General features: G+C 51.2%; 1 protein-coding gene across 1 annotated transcript in view; it reads left to right on the forward strand.

The window, feature by feature from the left end:
• RAB26 (RAB26, member RAS oncogene family) overlaps nt 1-15,310 on the forward strand; it is a 208,113-nt gene that overhangs the window by 189,700 nt on the left and 3,103 nt on the right. The window contains exon 6 of the mRNA XM_075899858.2: nt 12,509-12,574. Within this exon, the coding sequence (XP_075755973.1) occupies nt 12,509-12,574 (66 nt within the window). The remainder of the gene's footprint in view (nt 1-12,508; nt 12,575-15,310) is intronic.

The raw sequence follows: 15,310 nt of genomic DNA on the forward strand, positions 1-15,310 counted from the left end.
TTCTCCATCCCAGGGGAGCACCTGGCGCACAGTGAGGGAGCTCTACCAGTTAACACGAATATTATTGAAGAAAAGCCATCCCACGTCTTCCACACTGCCTCGTCCTCTCCAGCCTGGACGTAACTAAGTTCCCTGCCGGCCCCAATGGCGAAGTTTGTATCTTTGCTGTTTGCCAGGTTTTTGTTTTCTAAAATCCCCAGATCCTCAATATTCATGGCTTAAAAAAGAAATGTTCTTCGCCGCAGCTGTCTGCCAGCACTTTCCCCCGCCTCTGCAGGAGACCAGTTAGCTTAGTATCACTTCACCTTGATCTCCTCCTTAGATGTGGGAGCGCTGTTGCTTTGAACTAGCAAGGAGTGTTATTTATTTTGAATGGCCTGGCACATTTCTGACATGCGTTGGCTTCTGTAGCTTCTGGGAGAATTTTTCCAGAGACGCTTTGATAATGCCAGCCCTGTCAGCGAGGCAGTCAGGTGTTTTCATCATGGCAGTTCTTTATTTCCAGCTTTGAGAGCTGACAAAACCTTTTGTAAACCAGGTTCCTTGGTTTCCTCCAGTACTGCCGGATGGGATTCAGCAGAGCTGCTTCCGTACACGAAGAGCTCCCTTCCCTTGAAGAAGCCCTTCCACTGGGAGAGGGGATAGCTGACCTTACAGCCAGTCATTTTAAGGGGGCACCTAAGCATAAAACAACTAGATTTGGGGAGCAGGTGTCCCTCTGTTGTTCTGCCACCCACGTGCTTGAGATGCTGGTGAGCACAACTCATCGATGGTGTCAGCCTGGCAGCCCTGCCAATCCGAGATGGTAGACGTGGGCTCTGAGAGTCATTGCTCTGGGTGTTGTTTTGCCATGTAGACGTACCGGGAATGTCTGAACGAAATGCTGAATCAATATCGTTGTACCCATTAAACAGACCAGCTCTGAGTGCCTGAGCTCAGTTTTCCTACTCCTGGGCATTACAGTAGAGCCTACAGCCCAGCCCCAACAGAGGTGTCATACCTGCTCAAAGTGCTTCCAGTCGAAATCATTCGTGTTCTCCCCACTCCAAACTCCCCTCATCAGGCTGAATCTTCCTTCCCTGGCCTGGCAGTCACAGAGCAAACTGCCGTTTTCCTATGGAGTGGTGTGTCTTGCTCAGACAGCTTGTCGTCATCATTTAAAAGGAAGAGCACGCCACCAAGACCAAGTAAATGTAATTGATTAAATGAACCCACCCTCCCTGGGACATTTCTGGGACCAGGGAGAAGAATGCCTGGCTGCCATGGGTAAAAACCAGGGCTGTTCCCACAAAACGGGCGTGTTCTAGACAGGCGCCATCTGACTGTCCATTTCAGAGGGAGACATGGTGTGTGTTTGCCAGCTATCCCACTCTGGCTAAGTGGTTTCCCTCTGAAAACATACAGTCCCTGCACACCCCAGCGTTACAGGTAATATCTTCCCAGCTCAGCTTGTCCTATAGGCATGTTAACGCTACTAAGTCATGTAACAAATCCAGTTAGGCAGGAAAGCCCATTAAGGATGAAAAGTACCGTGGAAAGGCTGAGGAATCTTCTTATTCTCCAAGGTTTTCATCTCTTTTCTGCTAAGCCGAGTGCAGCAAAAGGGGCAGGCTCGGCATGTGTTGTAGACATCCCTGTTGTTTCACACTCGGATCTGAAAGCTTTGCCTGTACGTGGTGTAAATTCCATTTAATCCGAAAGAACTCAGAAAAATTCAGGCCAAGGAAATCTGTGTATCGGCTTGTTTGCTCTTCTCCTGCAGATTGCTCCCAAGCAGAGAGATTCCCCCTCCCTCAATATACACTAACCTTTGCTCTTCCTTCCAGTTTCCTAGAGTAACATGTCAACACTTGCTTCAGCTTTGCTAGACACATCAAGGCCCCTTCTGTTGTGACAATAGGGCACAGTGGCTCAGCCTCTCTCTTCCCAGCACTTGGGATGAAATATTTATCCCACCCTCCCCCGGAAAGCTTTGATTGAAAGTGACACATCCATTAAAAGACATAAATGTTTAGCCCCCCACACAGAATTTTCCTTGGGCTGCCTGAATGGGAACATGGTGTAGCAACAACACTGCAGCCAGCCTGAAAGTGACAAGGAGCAGCAGGCTCCTTAGAGCCGTTTTGCAACAACTAACCGCGCAGTTAATGTCATGGCAGTGGGGGAGCCTCACAGTAGCTGGCTTCCTTTGGCTCAGTTCCAAAACTCGGCTCCATGCTCCAGTCTTCCAATCAAGCAACTCTGGACTCCTGCTGAGTAGATGGGAGAGAGTGGGGGGGCAGAGTTCCTCTGAGCCAGTGCCCATGAACGGTTCAATGAGGCACTGGGCTGCTGGGGGCTGCATGTGCAGGGGACATGTAAAAACGTGGTGCTGCTCTTCACAGTTAGCAGCGGGACGGGGGTTTCCTAGTAAAACATCAGCCCAGTGAATTCCCTCTCCCTGCCTGCGTTCCCACCTCACTCTGTCTCTGTGTTCTCATCTGCAAAATGGGATCAATAGTACTTGCCTGCCTACTGGGCCCCTTGGCTTGTGCAGCCTGTCACACATACACAGGTGAGCCAGATCTCCTCAGCATCATAGGCACATCCAGGGGTTTTATAGCTTGTCCAAGAGGAGCAAGCACGGCCCTTCCAGGGCCTGCCTACCCGCACTTTCCTTTCAACCCCGCTGCTCTAGTGTGCCACTGGCCTCTGTTTGCGGCAGCAAGACGTCCTGGCCACCTGTCCTCTTAGCTCTCAGGGATGTGGACTGGAGGACCTGCTGGGGCAGGGATTCAGACAGATTCGATCCAGTGCCAAGTGCTCTTTCATCGATCATAAAGTAACAGGCCCAGAACAGTTCTGTGCTGTTAATGCAGTGACTTCTCTGAAGCTTGTCTCCCTTCTCAGCAGCTTTGCTACAGAGGGACACGGGTGGGGGGGATTTGCTACCCTACAGTTTTGCGAACGTGGTAGGATCATGCCTCTCAAAAGCATGCTTCAGACAGCACAGTCAGCTGCAGTTCACTCCCACCGCTGCTGGGCCAGAGAAACCAACCCCAGGGCAGCAGCTTTTCATGCTGCTCCTGATCCCCCAGGGGAAAAAGCTGGTCTCCAGCCCTGCTCCAGGACATTTCTGCTGAGCGGTTCAGGCTTGCTTCGGGAGCTTCTATTGTTGCAACGTGCCTCAGAGACTTGGCTTTGGGCTGGGTCCATTGTGGGCTCTCTCTGAGATTTTAATGAAGGCCACAAAGTACCATGAAGCTTGCATAACATAAGTCAGTGACGGAGAGGATGCTGAGGTGAATCTAAAGGCTGCTTGGAAGATCCCAAGGTCTCAATGCCTTTCCCGTGACTATGACCTGGCTGCAAAGACCTGCGTGGTGGATTGTCTTCACTTGTGGTCTTCAGAAATGCCACCCTGTGTTGACTGGCCAGCCATGGAATAGACTAAGCTGCACAGGCAAGCCCACCGATTGCTGCCATTTTAATTATTCTATTCAAGTCTGCCTTTAGCTCAGCCTCATGTACCGCAGCCAAAACTTGAAACGCCCTGTCTGCTCAGCCAAGAGCAGCCGCTGATTGTGTCAAACGCGTGCGAAAAAATCTTTTCGGTGGAGGTGGCAAACTGACTGTTGGGGGAGGGGGGACAGTAAGCCCAAGCTCTGTATGCAAAGGAGTTTGACTGGTGGGATGAAATCTTTCCTCAAAACAATCCATTTTGTAAAACTTGGTGTAATGCTGCATCCTCTCTGGCATTGAAATACACCGATTCACAGCTTCCCCAAGGGGTACCACCCACGCATGTGGCCCATTCATAGCCTGGGTAACTGACGCTGACCCTAAATAGGATTTTTTTTTCAGAGACTATTATGCTCCGATGAAAGGCTGTTCATTCAGGAGCTCAGTCATGGAGTTAATCACTTAGCATTTCCTGTCACCTTTTAAAATGCACAGAATTGCTCCTGGGCCCAATGTCTGAAATAAGCGATTCTCAGATTTTCAGGCTTAGTGATCCCCTTTCAAAGTGCCGCAGTCTTTGGTGCCCCACCTTTTGAACTGTAATCGGTGGGTTTACACTGAGTTGCTATCAGGGGCCCTGCTGCTGTAAATTGCTGTGTGCATTGCTGAGTTCGGTGCCCAGTGACTTTAGCAGACTCTTCACAAAACTCAGTAACCAGGTCTCTGACTCAGGAGAGGGTCAGCCCTGCATTTCATGGCACCTTGCCTGGTGCTGTCTTGCCACACGTCCTGTGGTCATAGCTCCTCCCTCCTTCCCTGGCAGCTGACAACCTGATGTCTTTGCCTTTGCATTTGAGTCACACGCTCTAACTGCTTCTGTCAACCAGTCGCTCTGGGTCGCACCCTGACCCTGGTGATAATGAAGCTGTCAGATTCAGATAAGCGTGGCATCAACTTCCTCGTCCGTTCCACTCCTGCCTGTCCTTATGTGGCTCAGGTAGTGTGCTGGCTGGGCTCTGTAGGATTGCCTCTGCCTTTCGCTTCAGCCCAGGCCAATCAACCAGTTCATTAAAAATGCTGCGGGACTCCAGACCTTAGTCAGCGACGGGTTCCTCAGCCTGCTTCCCCTACAGCCGGGGGTTACCCTACACTAATGCAGCAGGGGGCAGTAGTGCTCCAGCCCCAGGTGGGTGATGGGAAACCGACTTTGCTATTAGCTGAAAAGGGGGCTCTATGCTGCCCCCCAGCCTTTGCCTTTTGAAGCCTGCCTGCCACAGGGCACTACTGCTCCAGGCCATGGGTCTGGGGGCCAGAGGGTAGTAAGGTTATGTAGCTGTATGGGCCAGGGGCTGTGAACGGCTTCAGGGAAGGGTCAGCCCAGCTCGACCAGGCTCCCAAACGAGCGTGGGCTGAGCAGTCAGAATGTGAATGGCTAAAGGGCAGCCAGGCCTGTGCCACAATGCAGCAGGCCAGGCCAGGCTGGAGGAGCCCCAAGTGCACCCATTTAAGCAGTTAACTAATTAAACTTAACGTTTAACGATTAACTGATTAAACTGGATTTTACATCCTTACTGAGCAGGTGAATCACTCAGGTGGCGACCAGCCCAGGGAGGCTGGCCCAGGCCACTTCAGCCTGGGGTTTCCAGGATGCAACTGACCAAGAAAGGGCTTTTAGTGGAGAAGGCTGGCTGCGAACAGGCTCCAAGCCTGCCCTCTGGTCCCCACATGGACTCAACCATCAACCCAGGACAGGGATGGAAGATTGCCTGCTAGGGGCCTGGGAGGTGGATGGGTGATCTCTGGGAAGCTTCTAGCATGTGCACAGGAACTTCCATTGGCTTGGTGTTTCTGTGGGACGGTTTTACCGTGAGGGGCACGGTGCTTGCTGGCAGGAGCTGTGGGTAACATGTATCTGCTGGCAATGCAGAGCTGTAGCCCTGGGGGGAGAGCGACACACAGGCGCTGGCCTTCTGGGGAGATGACAGTGTAAAGCAAGGAGCCAGACAGCCCTCAGCAGCGGTGAGTGGGATATGGGTCCCTGGCCAGACACAAGTCAGGTGATGGCTGGAGAGCAGACTGGGCATTGCTGGGGGAGGACTCCAGTGTATGTGTGGCATATAGTGCAGTGACACTGTGGTAGGAGCCATGTCCGCCCCGTAGCTTAGAGGCTGGCTGAAGGGCAGTATTAAATCCAGCCACAGCACTGCATAGGCACTGAGACCCTGGTGGGGAGTAAGAGTGTTGCTGTCCGGAGGCGCAGCTGGGCATTGTCCCAGGAGCGGGCTGATGCCATTTCCCCGCGCAGCTTAGCCAGACAGGACTGTCACGGGGCAATTCCCTGCCCCCCAATGCATCCTCTGTGAGATCTGCCACGTCTCCAGCCCCATCTAGTGAAGCAAAGAGGTATCGCTGGTCCTAGGAGCCAAATGCCCCTGAAGAAAAGATTGTTCAGAGTATTTTAAAAAGCACTCGTCATTTTTCTGTATAAAGAGCCCAGTTCATCTCTAGCAAATCCAGAGCATTTACACCAGGGACTAACCTGGTCTGTGGCGCTTTTAACCACGTTTAGAAACAGAGAATAGGAGTCACTTTAGAATCTGAAAAAGAAAATAGCAACAATCCAGCAGCCGCAGAGGGGTCACCAGGGCTTTGGACTACATGGGGGGAGCAGTTAAGTGTGACCCCAAATGATCTGGGAGGGCCTAGCATCACATGTGAGCTTTAAAACGCTTACCTGAGCCAAGTTGCTGAGCCTCCGACATCATAGGCTGTGAAATGCTCAAAGTCTTGGTGACCGCTGCTCAGCTGCCCAGAGAGAACAGACGAGGAAGTTGTGCAGGCCCTCTGGCAGGTCTCACTTTGGGGTGTCTGGTTCCCTGTAGTGTCGACAAGGGAGAGTCACTTGGAGGTGGGAGTTTGCCAGGCTGCAGAGAAGCTATTCACACTGTGTACGGGGCAAGGTTGCATGTGAGAGTCGGCCTCGGAGACAGATGCTGTATTCTGGAGTTGGCCTTTGCCTTTCTATTGGGGGCATTCATCTTGGTTTGTCTTCCCGAAAATAGGATCCGACTCTGTAAACCAGCCCCAAAAGGAGAGCTAATACCGTCTGCCCTCTGACCAATAGGAGCTTCCCCTGGAAAAGGCTCTGGCAGGTCCACACCTTTTCAGGCCATGGTCCCTCCAGCTGAAGGGAATAAGGGGCTTGGATACACTGACAGCCTGGCTTAATACTTCACACTGCAACGGCTTTAGCTGGGTTCCCTTCATTTTCTGGATAAACAGGTTTCCAGGGTGGTTGTTGCTAGGGATAAAATCCTGGTTAATCAGTTAACCGATTAAACATGTTAACCTAATGTTTAACCCGTTAACAAAGCAGGAAACCGGTGGGAGACCACTTCAGCATGGCTGGAACCCTCCCCAGCTTGCAGGGCTCCCACTCAGAGTCCCACATTGGGGCTGGTTGCTGGCTCCCAGTCCCTGCCAGAGCAACTCCTGTTTGCGGCAGGCCAGGATTCCCATGAACAGAGGCTGCTTTGGACACTCGGGCCTGTCGCAGACAGAGGCTGCTCCAAATGGGAGCAGCCAGTCTGCGATGGATCCTCTACAGGGCTGGAGCAGCCTCCTGCCCACGTCAGGCAGAGAGCTGCTCCAGCCTTCCCCCACCCCTGCCCCCGGTCACTCGTTAACCGGAACAAGTAAACATCCCCCATTAAGGGGGATGCATACTGGTTAACCAGTTAACCTTTCACATCCCTAGTTTTAGCGGTGGGAGTCAGCAGCAGTAACTCTGCACAGAGCCCTGAGCCATGCTGAACTGTTTAGGGTTGTAACAGTGACCAATGGTTTCATTAACATTAGGTCCATAAGACATCCCCTCTCCCCCCCATTTCCACCTGCTCCCCTGGCCAATCCATTAAACAGCCCAAGGCCTAGCATGGCCCCAAGTCTAGTCCTGTTAGCCCCGCAGCACTAGACTTCACCATTGATTCCTGTCCTTTGCGTGCGCTCTCCCTTCTGATCCACAACACTTTGCCTCCCCCATTAATATGGAATTTCTGTGCTGGCCGAGTCTCGCGGGGGAAGGAGGGAGCCATCAAAGGCCTTTTTGAAAATCATTTCAAATGCGAACTCTCCACAGCCCAGCAAGGAAAGGGTTTGATGGAGTTTCAAAAAACCTCTGAAATTCTAGCCATAAAAGTGACGGCATGTCGGGCTCGGGGACAGCTTCTGTGTGTCAGGGGTGAGAGGGCGCAGCAGCGTCTGCAATATGAAAGCCACAGCTCCTCTTCCCTGCAGCTGCGGGCTGGCGTCTCTAACAGGACTACACTCAGGTTTTGCTTGGTAGGAATGGACAGACGCATCGAGGCTGCTGGACACAGGCAAATGCTCTGATTGTCTCTGGCTCCAAAACTGACAGACCCTGTGTGGTTTAGTATCACTCTGCAGGGTGTCTCTCGCTCTTAGCCTGGACTAAGCAGTCTTGGAACATCCTACCCACACTGCACACCACCTGCTGCTGCTCAGCCAGTAGCTCCCAGGTGGCACCAGCTCTGAGCTGCTGTGTGATGGGATCACCCCCAAATGCACCAACCCTGTGGCTTGCCTTTGCAGCCAGTGCACCGAGCAGGTGTATGCGCTTGGGAAGGGCAGGGTCACATCTGCTTGCTCTGCTCAGGTAAGTCAGTAAACAAGAGCACTGTCTTTAGCACAAACAGGGAAGTGGCTATGTTGTGTTCCTCAGGCCAAAACCCCTGACTTGTATGTTTAACAGACAGGGAATCGGACTGCAGACGTGAATGACGGACTGCAGAGACATCCCTGAAATGGGCATTGTTAGAGAGGACGGAGAGCATTGTGCTATAAAGTGTTAGCAAGAGAGGATCACAGCCTGTTACCATGGAAGATGTGAACTGTACGGTCAATCCGGTCAATTATACGGAGCCAACAGAGAGCCGCTCTCTATCTTGTTTGACAACCTGGGTTCACCATACGAGATCAGATTGAATTATCGATGGGGCATTTGGCAGAACAGCTGTACTACAAGGCAGCCAGGACAAATTCACCGAGAAAATCACGGTATGCTGAGGCCAGCAACAGCAGCATATGACCCACATTGAGAATTCCCTGGCCTATTTCTGTACAGAATAATCTGACCCGTTTTGGACAAACGTCCCATTTCAAAAGTTTTCTCAGGATGGCCTGGATCTTGCTGCTATGTGCACACAAGTAACTTGACTCGCCCGAATGCTCTCACTGAATTCAGCGGGTAAGTAGGTCCTGCTGTTCAGCCCCTTGTTATGCTATATCCTTAATGATCCGTTACTGTAACGAGGTTGATGTTCCCTGGAATATGGATGAGGTGGTCTAGGGCCTAAGATTTACATAATCTTTTAAATCTCTTTAATGGCCTCCTAGACACTGGAGCATTTTTGTGATTTTTTTTTCTTTGTTAAATCTGACTGTCATGTGGACTCTAATTTGGGGGTTGAAATCTTCTCCAGCAGTGCTGGGAATCCAACCCCAGCCTGCTGCGAACAGGAGAATGAGTGAAACTGATGAGACTGGTCTTCAGGCCCCAGTCCAGGCTCCCATTCATCAAATGCTCACATCCACTGACTTCAATGCAATATAAGGACACAGTTACATGCTTTGCTGAATGGGGCAGTCTGCAGAAGTGGGACCTGGTTGCAAAATGTATCCAGGGCTCACTAGTACAAACGATGAAAAGTAAAATGAGGGGTGTGACGTGCTATTTCCTAATCAGATTGGGGTCCTGAAAGTGACTTGAGTTCATGTGGGGGGAGTCTGCCACCGCTCGACCTTAATACCATGAAATACATGGGACTGGCTGGCTTAGGAACTGGAAACAAAAGGGTCTCCCCTGGAAGTTGCCCTCACTGGCTGGGAGCAGGTCACTGATAGCGGCTCCAGCCAGACAGCCCTGATGAGTTGGATAGCCAAGCACAGACTGGTTTTCGCATCACAAATGCCATCGCTGCCACAGCCAGCACTGACTGCTCTGCTTGTGCCAGCCATGAAGCAAAGTGGGCGGGTGCCAGACTAGAGCTATGCGTGGGATCCATCGCTTCACTGCAGGTAGGGAACCCCACTGCTGCAGACCCCCCCCCCGCTATTTCCTATATGCTACAAGAGAGCCAATGTGTTAGCTCCTCATGTTATACACCCTGCTCCCCCTTGCCTACAGCTGTGACGCCGGGGGCATCTTTCCCAGCCCTGCGGAGGAGCTCCATGTAGCGTGGAAATTTGTATCTCATCACCAGAAGTTGGGCCAATTAAAAAAAAACAAACAAACACTTTTCCCACTTTATCTCTGGGACCAGCACAGTACAACAGCACCGCGTCCTCGAAGGGTGACACTGGGAACAGAAGCGGACATACAGCATGGGGTTCCCAAAACCAAAACGGAGCTCGCAGCTCCTGTGCTGTAGGGGGCTGCTCTACATAACACGGGGGTTAATGGTTCCAACCACTTTCAGAGAGAAGTGGTGCATAGGGGATCTGGTCCATTCAGGGGGCTTGATCCTGGATGTGCTTAGCTGCTGCTTGATGTCCTGCCAGGCCACAGTGTGAGCCGTATCTGCTGGCAGCATGTGCACTAGACCTGAGTGTACAGTGTTGGCAGTGGTGCAACAGTCTTAAGGGGGGGGGGGCGGGGCGGGCGGCATTCTGAATGGAGAGCACCTGGCACTCTCTCTCCAGCCATGAGAACAGAACCACCTCCTGTTAATCAATTCTGCTCTTGGTCATCTGCGGAGGGATGAAGCTCCAGCCCCATGGACAGGAGCGGTGGTGGTATTTTCTAAGGCCCTGCTGGCCTCTCATGCCGTCAGAGAACCATCTGGGGCTGGACTCGGAACTGGAAAGCCAGGCAATGTAGAACTGATAAGTCGAGATGGTCAAAACGCCAACCCCTCAAGGAAAAGAAAAAAATCCGATTAAAGGCCCCTTCTTGGAGGACAAGGAACTTTAATTCCAGCCCAGACCTTCAGTGTGAAGTGAGATAAAACCTGATTATTGAATTTACCCAGCAAGGGCCTCTGGGACAGGCTATTAAGCATGTCGGGGATTTTAAACAACAGTGTAGCAAATGCATTTCCGAAAGAGCTGTATCAGCCAGTGCAGAGCTAATAATAATGTGTTGATGCTCCCGCCGTCTCTGGGCTGTATTGGAGAGTAATAGGCACCGGCTGGAAAGAATCACTTACTGAAGCACAGCCTCGAAGACCCGTTTTAAACGAGATCTGAAATTAAGGTCTGCAGGAAAATTAGAGGCCTTGAGATCTTTTTTTCTGATTTGGATGGTGAATTTTTTTTTCTAACAAAGCTGCATTCATGGATGAGAGATGTTAATTTTGGTCTTCAGAGGAAGCACAGGAAGAGCAGCACGGGGAATAAGCATGTGGCTCAAATGGCCATCAAGATAGAAATTGATCAATTTTGTTTTAGAGGAGCTACAGGGGTCCCTAATTCTGAGTGACTGTTGTCAGACTACATCAGAAGCAGGGTCAGAAAAGCTGTTGTCTTGGGTGCAAAGTCTGAACTGAAGTCAGTGGCCTGAACTGAAGTCAGTAAAAGTGATTCTCTGAGCAACAGTCAGTATCGAAAGCAGATGCTGGTCTGCAAGCCAGGGTTTGGCACATGAACTCGACAACAGTATGGTCAGCACCAAGATTGTGAGTCAGCACTCCTGGGTTCTGTTCCTGGCCGGGCGTGTCCTTGGGCAAGTCAGATACAATGGGGATGAGGGTGACGTTTGTACGGGACAGCAAATGCCCTTTCTCAGTTCTTTGGTCTGACATGGAGGCATTGGTACTCGTAGTAGCACTTGAGAGGTGCACCGACTCCACCAAAATTTTAATTGCTAAATGGGGTGCCCCCTCCTTGCCCCTTTAAGTGGCCCTCCTTACACACACCCGTTGTCCCTGCATATAGGTTACACTGGCAGAGGCAGCACATGGGAGTGCCTGAAATTGAATGTGCTTTGCACGAGACCCACTCCCAGAGGTGCTGGAACAATGTGTATGATGGGGGGTGCTGAAGGCGGAAGCCGTGTGTTTGGGTTGTTCCTACTTCAAGCTGGGGGGGAGGGGTCAGCCCCTCTAGTTCCAGTCCCGTGCCCCTCTTGCTGTTGTCTTATCTAGTCAGCATGCAGAGGAGGAGAGGATGATGGCTGCCCTCCAAACCGGTAAGAGAGAGGAGCTGCTCCTTGGGCTGTACCCATACCGGGGCGCTGGCTGCATTGCAGGTGGTTGTATAAGCTTTGCCATTTTCCCCTGCGGAATCCCCTGAGTGGAGGCATTTGGAATCCAGTTCTGATAATTTCACCTCTTAAGGAAACCAATCCTTAGTTGCCGCCTCCGTGGGTTACTGATGGGAATTCTTCTTCGACATCCTCCCACTGCCCCTACAGGGGAAGTATGCTGAGCCTTAATGAGGGGTCCAGCAGGGGGTGCCTCTCGTTAATGCTGAGGTGGCTGCAGTCAAAGAGCTGCTCTCTGAACAACAGCAATGTGCTCTTGTTCCTACACAGCCTTGCAGACAGAAACTGGTCTTTTTTCCTGTCAAGATTTAATTAGTCACCCAGCTGTCCAGCCCCTTTCAACCAGAAGCTGCAGTCCAGGTGGAGGGGGGAAAGGGCTACACTCTATGGGGTTGAATTGCACCCCGGGGAAGGGGGTGGAGATGAGATTTACCCACTCTTCTTCTAGCAGGTTGTATAGCCTGGCTCTTCATGGTTATAGGAAATCCATGCGCCCTGGAGGATTGTGTTTCTCTCTGCAGGTCCCTCAATGAGACATTAAAGGGCTACTGAATTTGATCTTGGAGGAAAGGCCACAATTATGTGTATAGACCCAAAACACGGTCGTCAGCTACGATGTGCACACAAAGTGAATGGAACAGACATCTCTCACCCCCAGGGCTGGGCATATCCCCCAGTTGGGAAGCCTGAGAAGGGGGTAGATTTGTGATCCTGCTCCCTCTCAGAGTTCCTCCGTCTAGAACTCTCTCTGGCCAGGTTGTGCAGCCTCTGTTGTTTCCTTCCTAGGCATGGCTGTCCGAGATTCATGAATATGCACAGCAAGATGCGGTCCTCATGCTGCTGGGAAATAAGGTGAGTTTGGGTCCGGCCACGAGCCAGGTGAGTTTCTGAGCAGTCACACGCTCTTGCTGCAAGATTGATCCAGCACACCCTGGGCCTATGAGGAGGCCATAGCAGGCATTTGCCATCTGCAGATATGGGTTCAAAGCCTCACACTGGCATGAAATCTTGGGGGCCCTTAGGAGCCTGGGCATGCCCCCATCATGATTGGGCAGGAAATCTGCTTTGCTTCCTTACACTCCCTGACACAGGCATCCTTTAAAGCTGGGGAATCTCCCCTGGAAGCTTCTGGTGCTGTGGGACCGTCAGTAAAGCTCTTTGTAAATGCAGTCAGGAGAATTAGGCTATGGGGGGCAGAGACTGGCAGTGCCCTGCCCACGATGTGCTGTAATGTTAGCTGCTCAATTCCCTGACCCTTACAAACTATCTGGACTCCTTTTCGGAGTATCCAACTGACCAGCTATGAGAGTGACCCTAGGATGGGTGAGATCCCCTGGTACTGACATGGAGGTGGGTTGGGCCCTGTGTCTGGGGAGGTCTATCCATTCCATCTCAAGGCAAGTAAGCAGAGCCCTGCTCCTCTGCCTCAGACAGTTTGGAGAACCAAGATTTGTAATACTTCCCCCGTTTCTTTGCTTTGTTACATCATTGCCTGATGTCAGCACAAGAGTTAGGGCTGCTTTGGGGATCTATCACGTCTTTGCTCTAAGGCACCTTGCAGATATTGGGCCCACTCCGCTTGCAGATTTTGCTGGCTTCAGCTGGGAGGAATGTGAGCTGCAAGCCCCTATATGCCACTGTGGTGCAGGACCTTACTTCAGTGACGGGTGGCTTCATCATTGTAATAAATCCACTCCCTCCCCAAGAGGCGGGTAGCTATGTCAGTGGAAGAATTCTTCCATTGATTTGCATCTACAGTAGGTGAGCCTGACCTCATGACATTTCACAGGGCACAAAATTCTTCACTGCCTTGAGCAATGTAGCTATTTGACCTAAGTTTAGACTCCTAGATGCACAGAACCTTCAGGTCTGAAGGGAGCCATCTGACCTCCTCCCAAGATTTGTTGTGCCTAAACCCTCCAAGACAGACGACTCTCCAGCCTCCTTCTGAAAACCTCCCATGAAGGAGCTTCCACAATTGCCCGAGGTCTCAGTTCCATTCTCCTACTGATCTTGTAGTTGGGGAGCTTTTCTTAAGGTTTAATCTAGGTCTGCTGTGCTGAAGTTTGAACCCATTGCCCTTTGTCCTGCCCACTGTGGCAAAAGAGAACGTTTCTCCCTCCTTTTTATGGCAGCCTTTCACGTATCCAAAGACCACAATAGATATCCTCTTTCCTAAGTGCAGCCCAGGCCGAGCCAGTGAGTTCTTACTTGGCCAGAGTTTGGGTCACTAGGTAGTAGTCACTATCAGCAGTCTCCAGAGGAACATGCCCCCCGCAGTCAGCATGGAACACACAGGCCTGTCTGGAGATCTGCTTTACTGACATGCATGGGGGAGAGTTTCTTCCCTTTGGTGGGAAGAGCGAAGAGGTGTCCGGAAGAGTCTGGAAGTACGTCAATCCCTGCCTGTGGAGATCTTGCAATGATCATGCATCTTTGAGGGTGGTCTCAGCACTTGCTTTCCCCCCTAAGAAGCAGAGATCTAGATGGACAGGCCCCCACCTTCTTTCTCCTTAGTGCTAAACACCAGAATACCTTAGTTGGGTGGCCAGGAGTCATTGGGCTGAAACCAGTTCACATGAGCTAACATAGATCCCAGCTGAAGACATCCTCAACCTGGGCAGCTCCCAGCAAGGCCAGGTGCCTTCTGGATGCAAGCAGCTTGGCATTTCTCTAGCAGCCCTGGCCTTATTTCCATGGGTTCGAGAGGGAACTGTGCTAGCCAAAGTCATGCACGCTTGTCATATTCTTCTCTGCTGCCAGACTTCAATTTTGTCTCCAATCAGCCTGAGCTCTTCTTTGTACCCTAACAGCTGATTTGCAAGAACATTATAGAATCCCTCCCAGGAATAGTGAATTGCAAGTAAAGCTTCTGGAATGAAAAGAATCCCTCTTGTTTTCAGCCAGATTGCCTCACCTACCAATCCCGCCTTAGCCTTTCTGTTTCCTGTTACCGGGGAGGGGACTGCAGCTGGGAACCAGCGGCCAACTCTGACGCAGGACTGGCTGTTTCTGCTGACCTAGGCGTATTACAAACACTTTTTGTTTATTGCATTGTCAGGTGTGGGATGAGTCTGACTGGAATCTGCATGGTTATGCTGTGGTATTCATAGACCAGTGGTTCTCTTGTTCATTCCTGGGTGGCAGTAGGAACATCTTTGAAGTGATCACTTTGGAGAGCCTGTCTGGAATTGTTCAATTTAATTTCCACTCCGCCTGCTCTTCCACACCCTAAGGGTACATAGCTCTGCTCCACTAGCCCCCACTCATGACTCCTTTATCCAGAGAGCAGTGACTGAGTGGTTGACCTGGGTTTGATTGCAGAACATCAGATATGTGCTTGTTGCCTGTTGACTCTGTTTAGGGCAGCCCTGCAACTCCATCCATTCATGGCAGGAGACTCTCCTTGCATAAGTGTGGCTTTAATCTCTCTCTCGAACTGAAACCAGGTGTGTTCTGGATTCAGTCTACGGTTCTCCGACTCGAAAATACTAGTCTTGCAAGAAATCACCAGCAAGAGAGGCAATAGAGAACCTGTGTGGGCTAATATATCAACCCTGCCCACCTATTGAGCCTTCATTTAAGGAT

This window comes from Pelodiscus sinensis, chromosome 15, assembly GCF_052426305.1.
Source record: "Pelodiscus sinensis isolate ZL-2025 chromosome 15, ASM5242630v1, whole genome shotgun sequence".
NCBI lineage: Eukaryota > Metazoa > Chordata > Testudines > Trionychidae > Pelodiscus > Pelodiscus sinensis.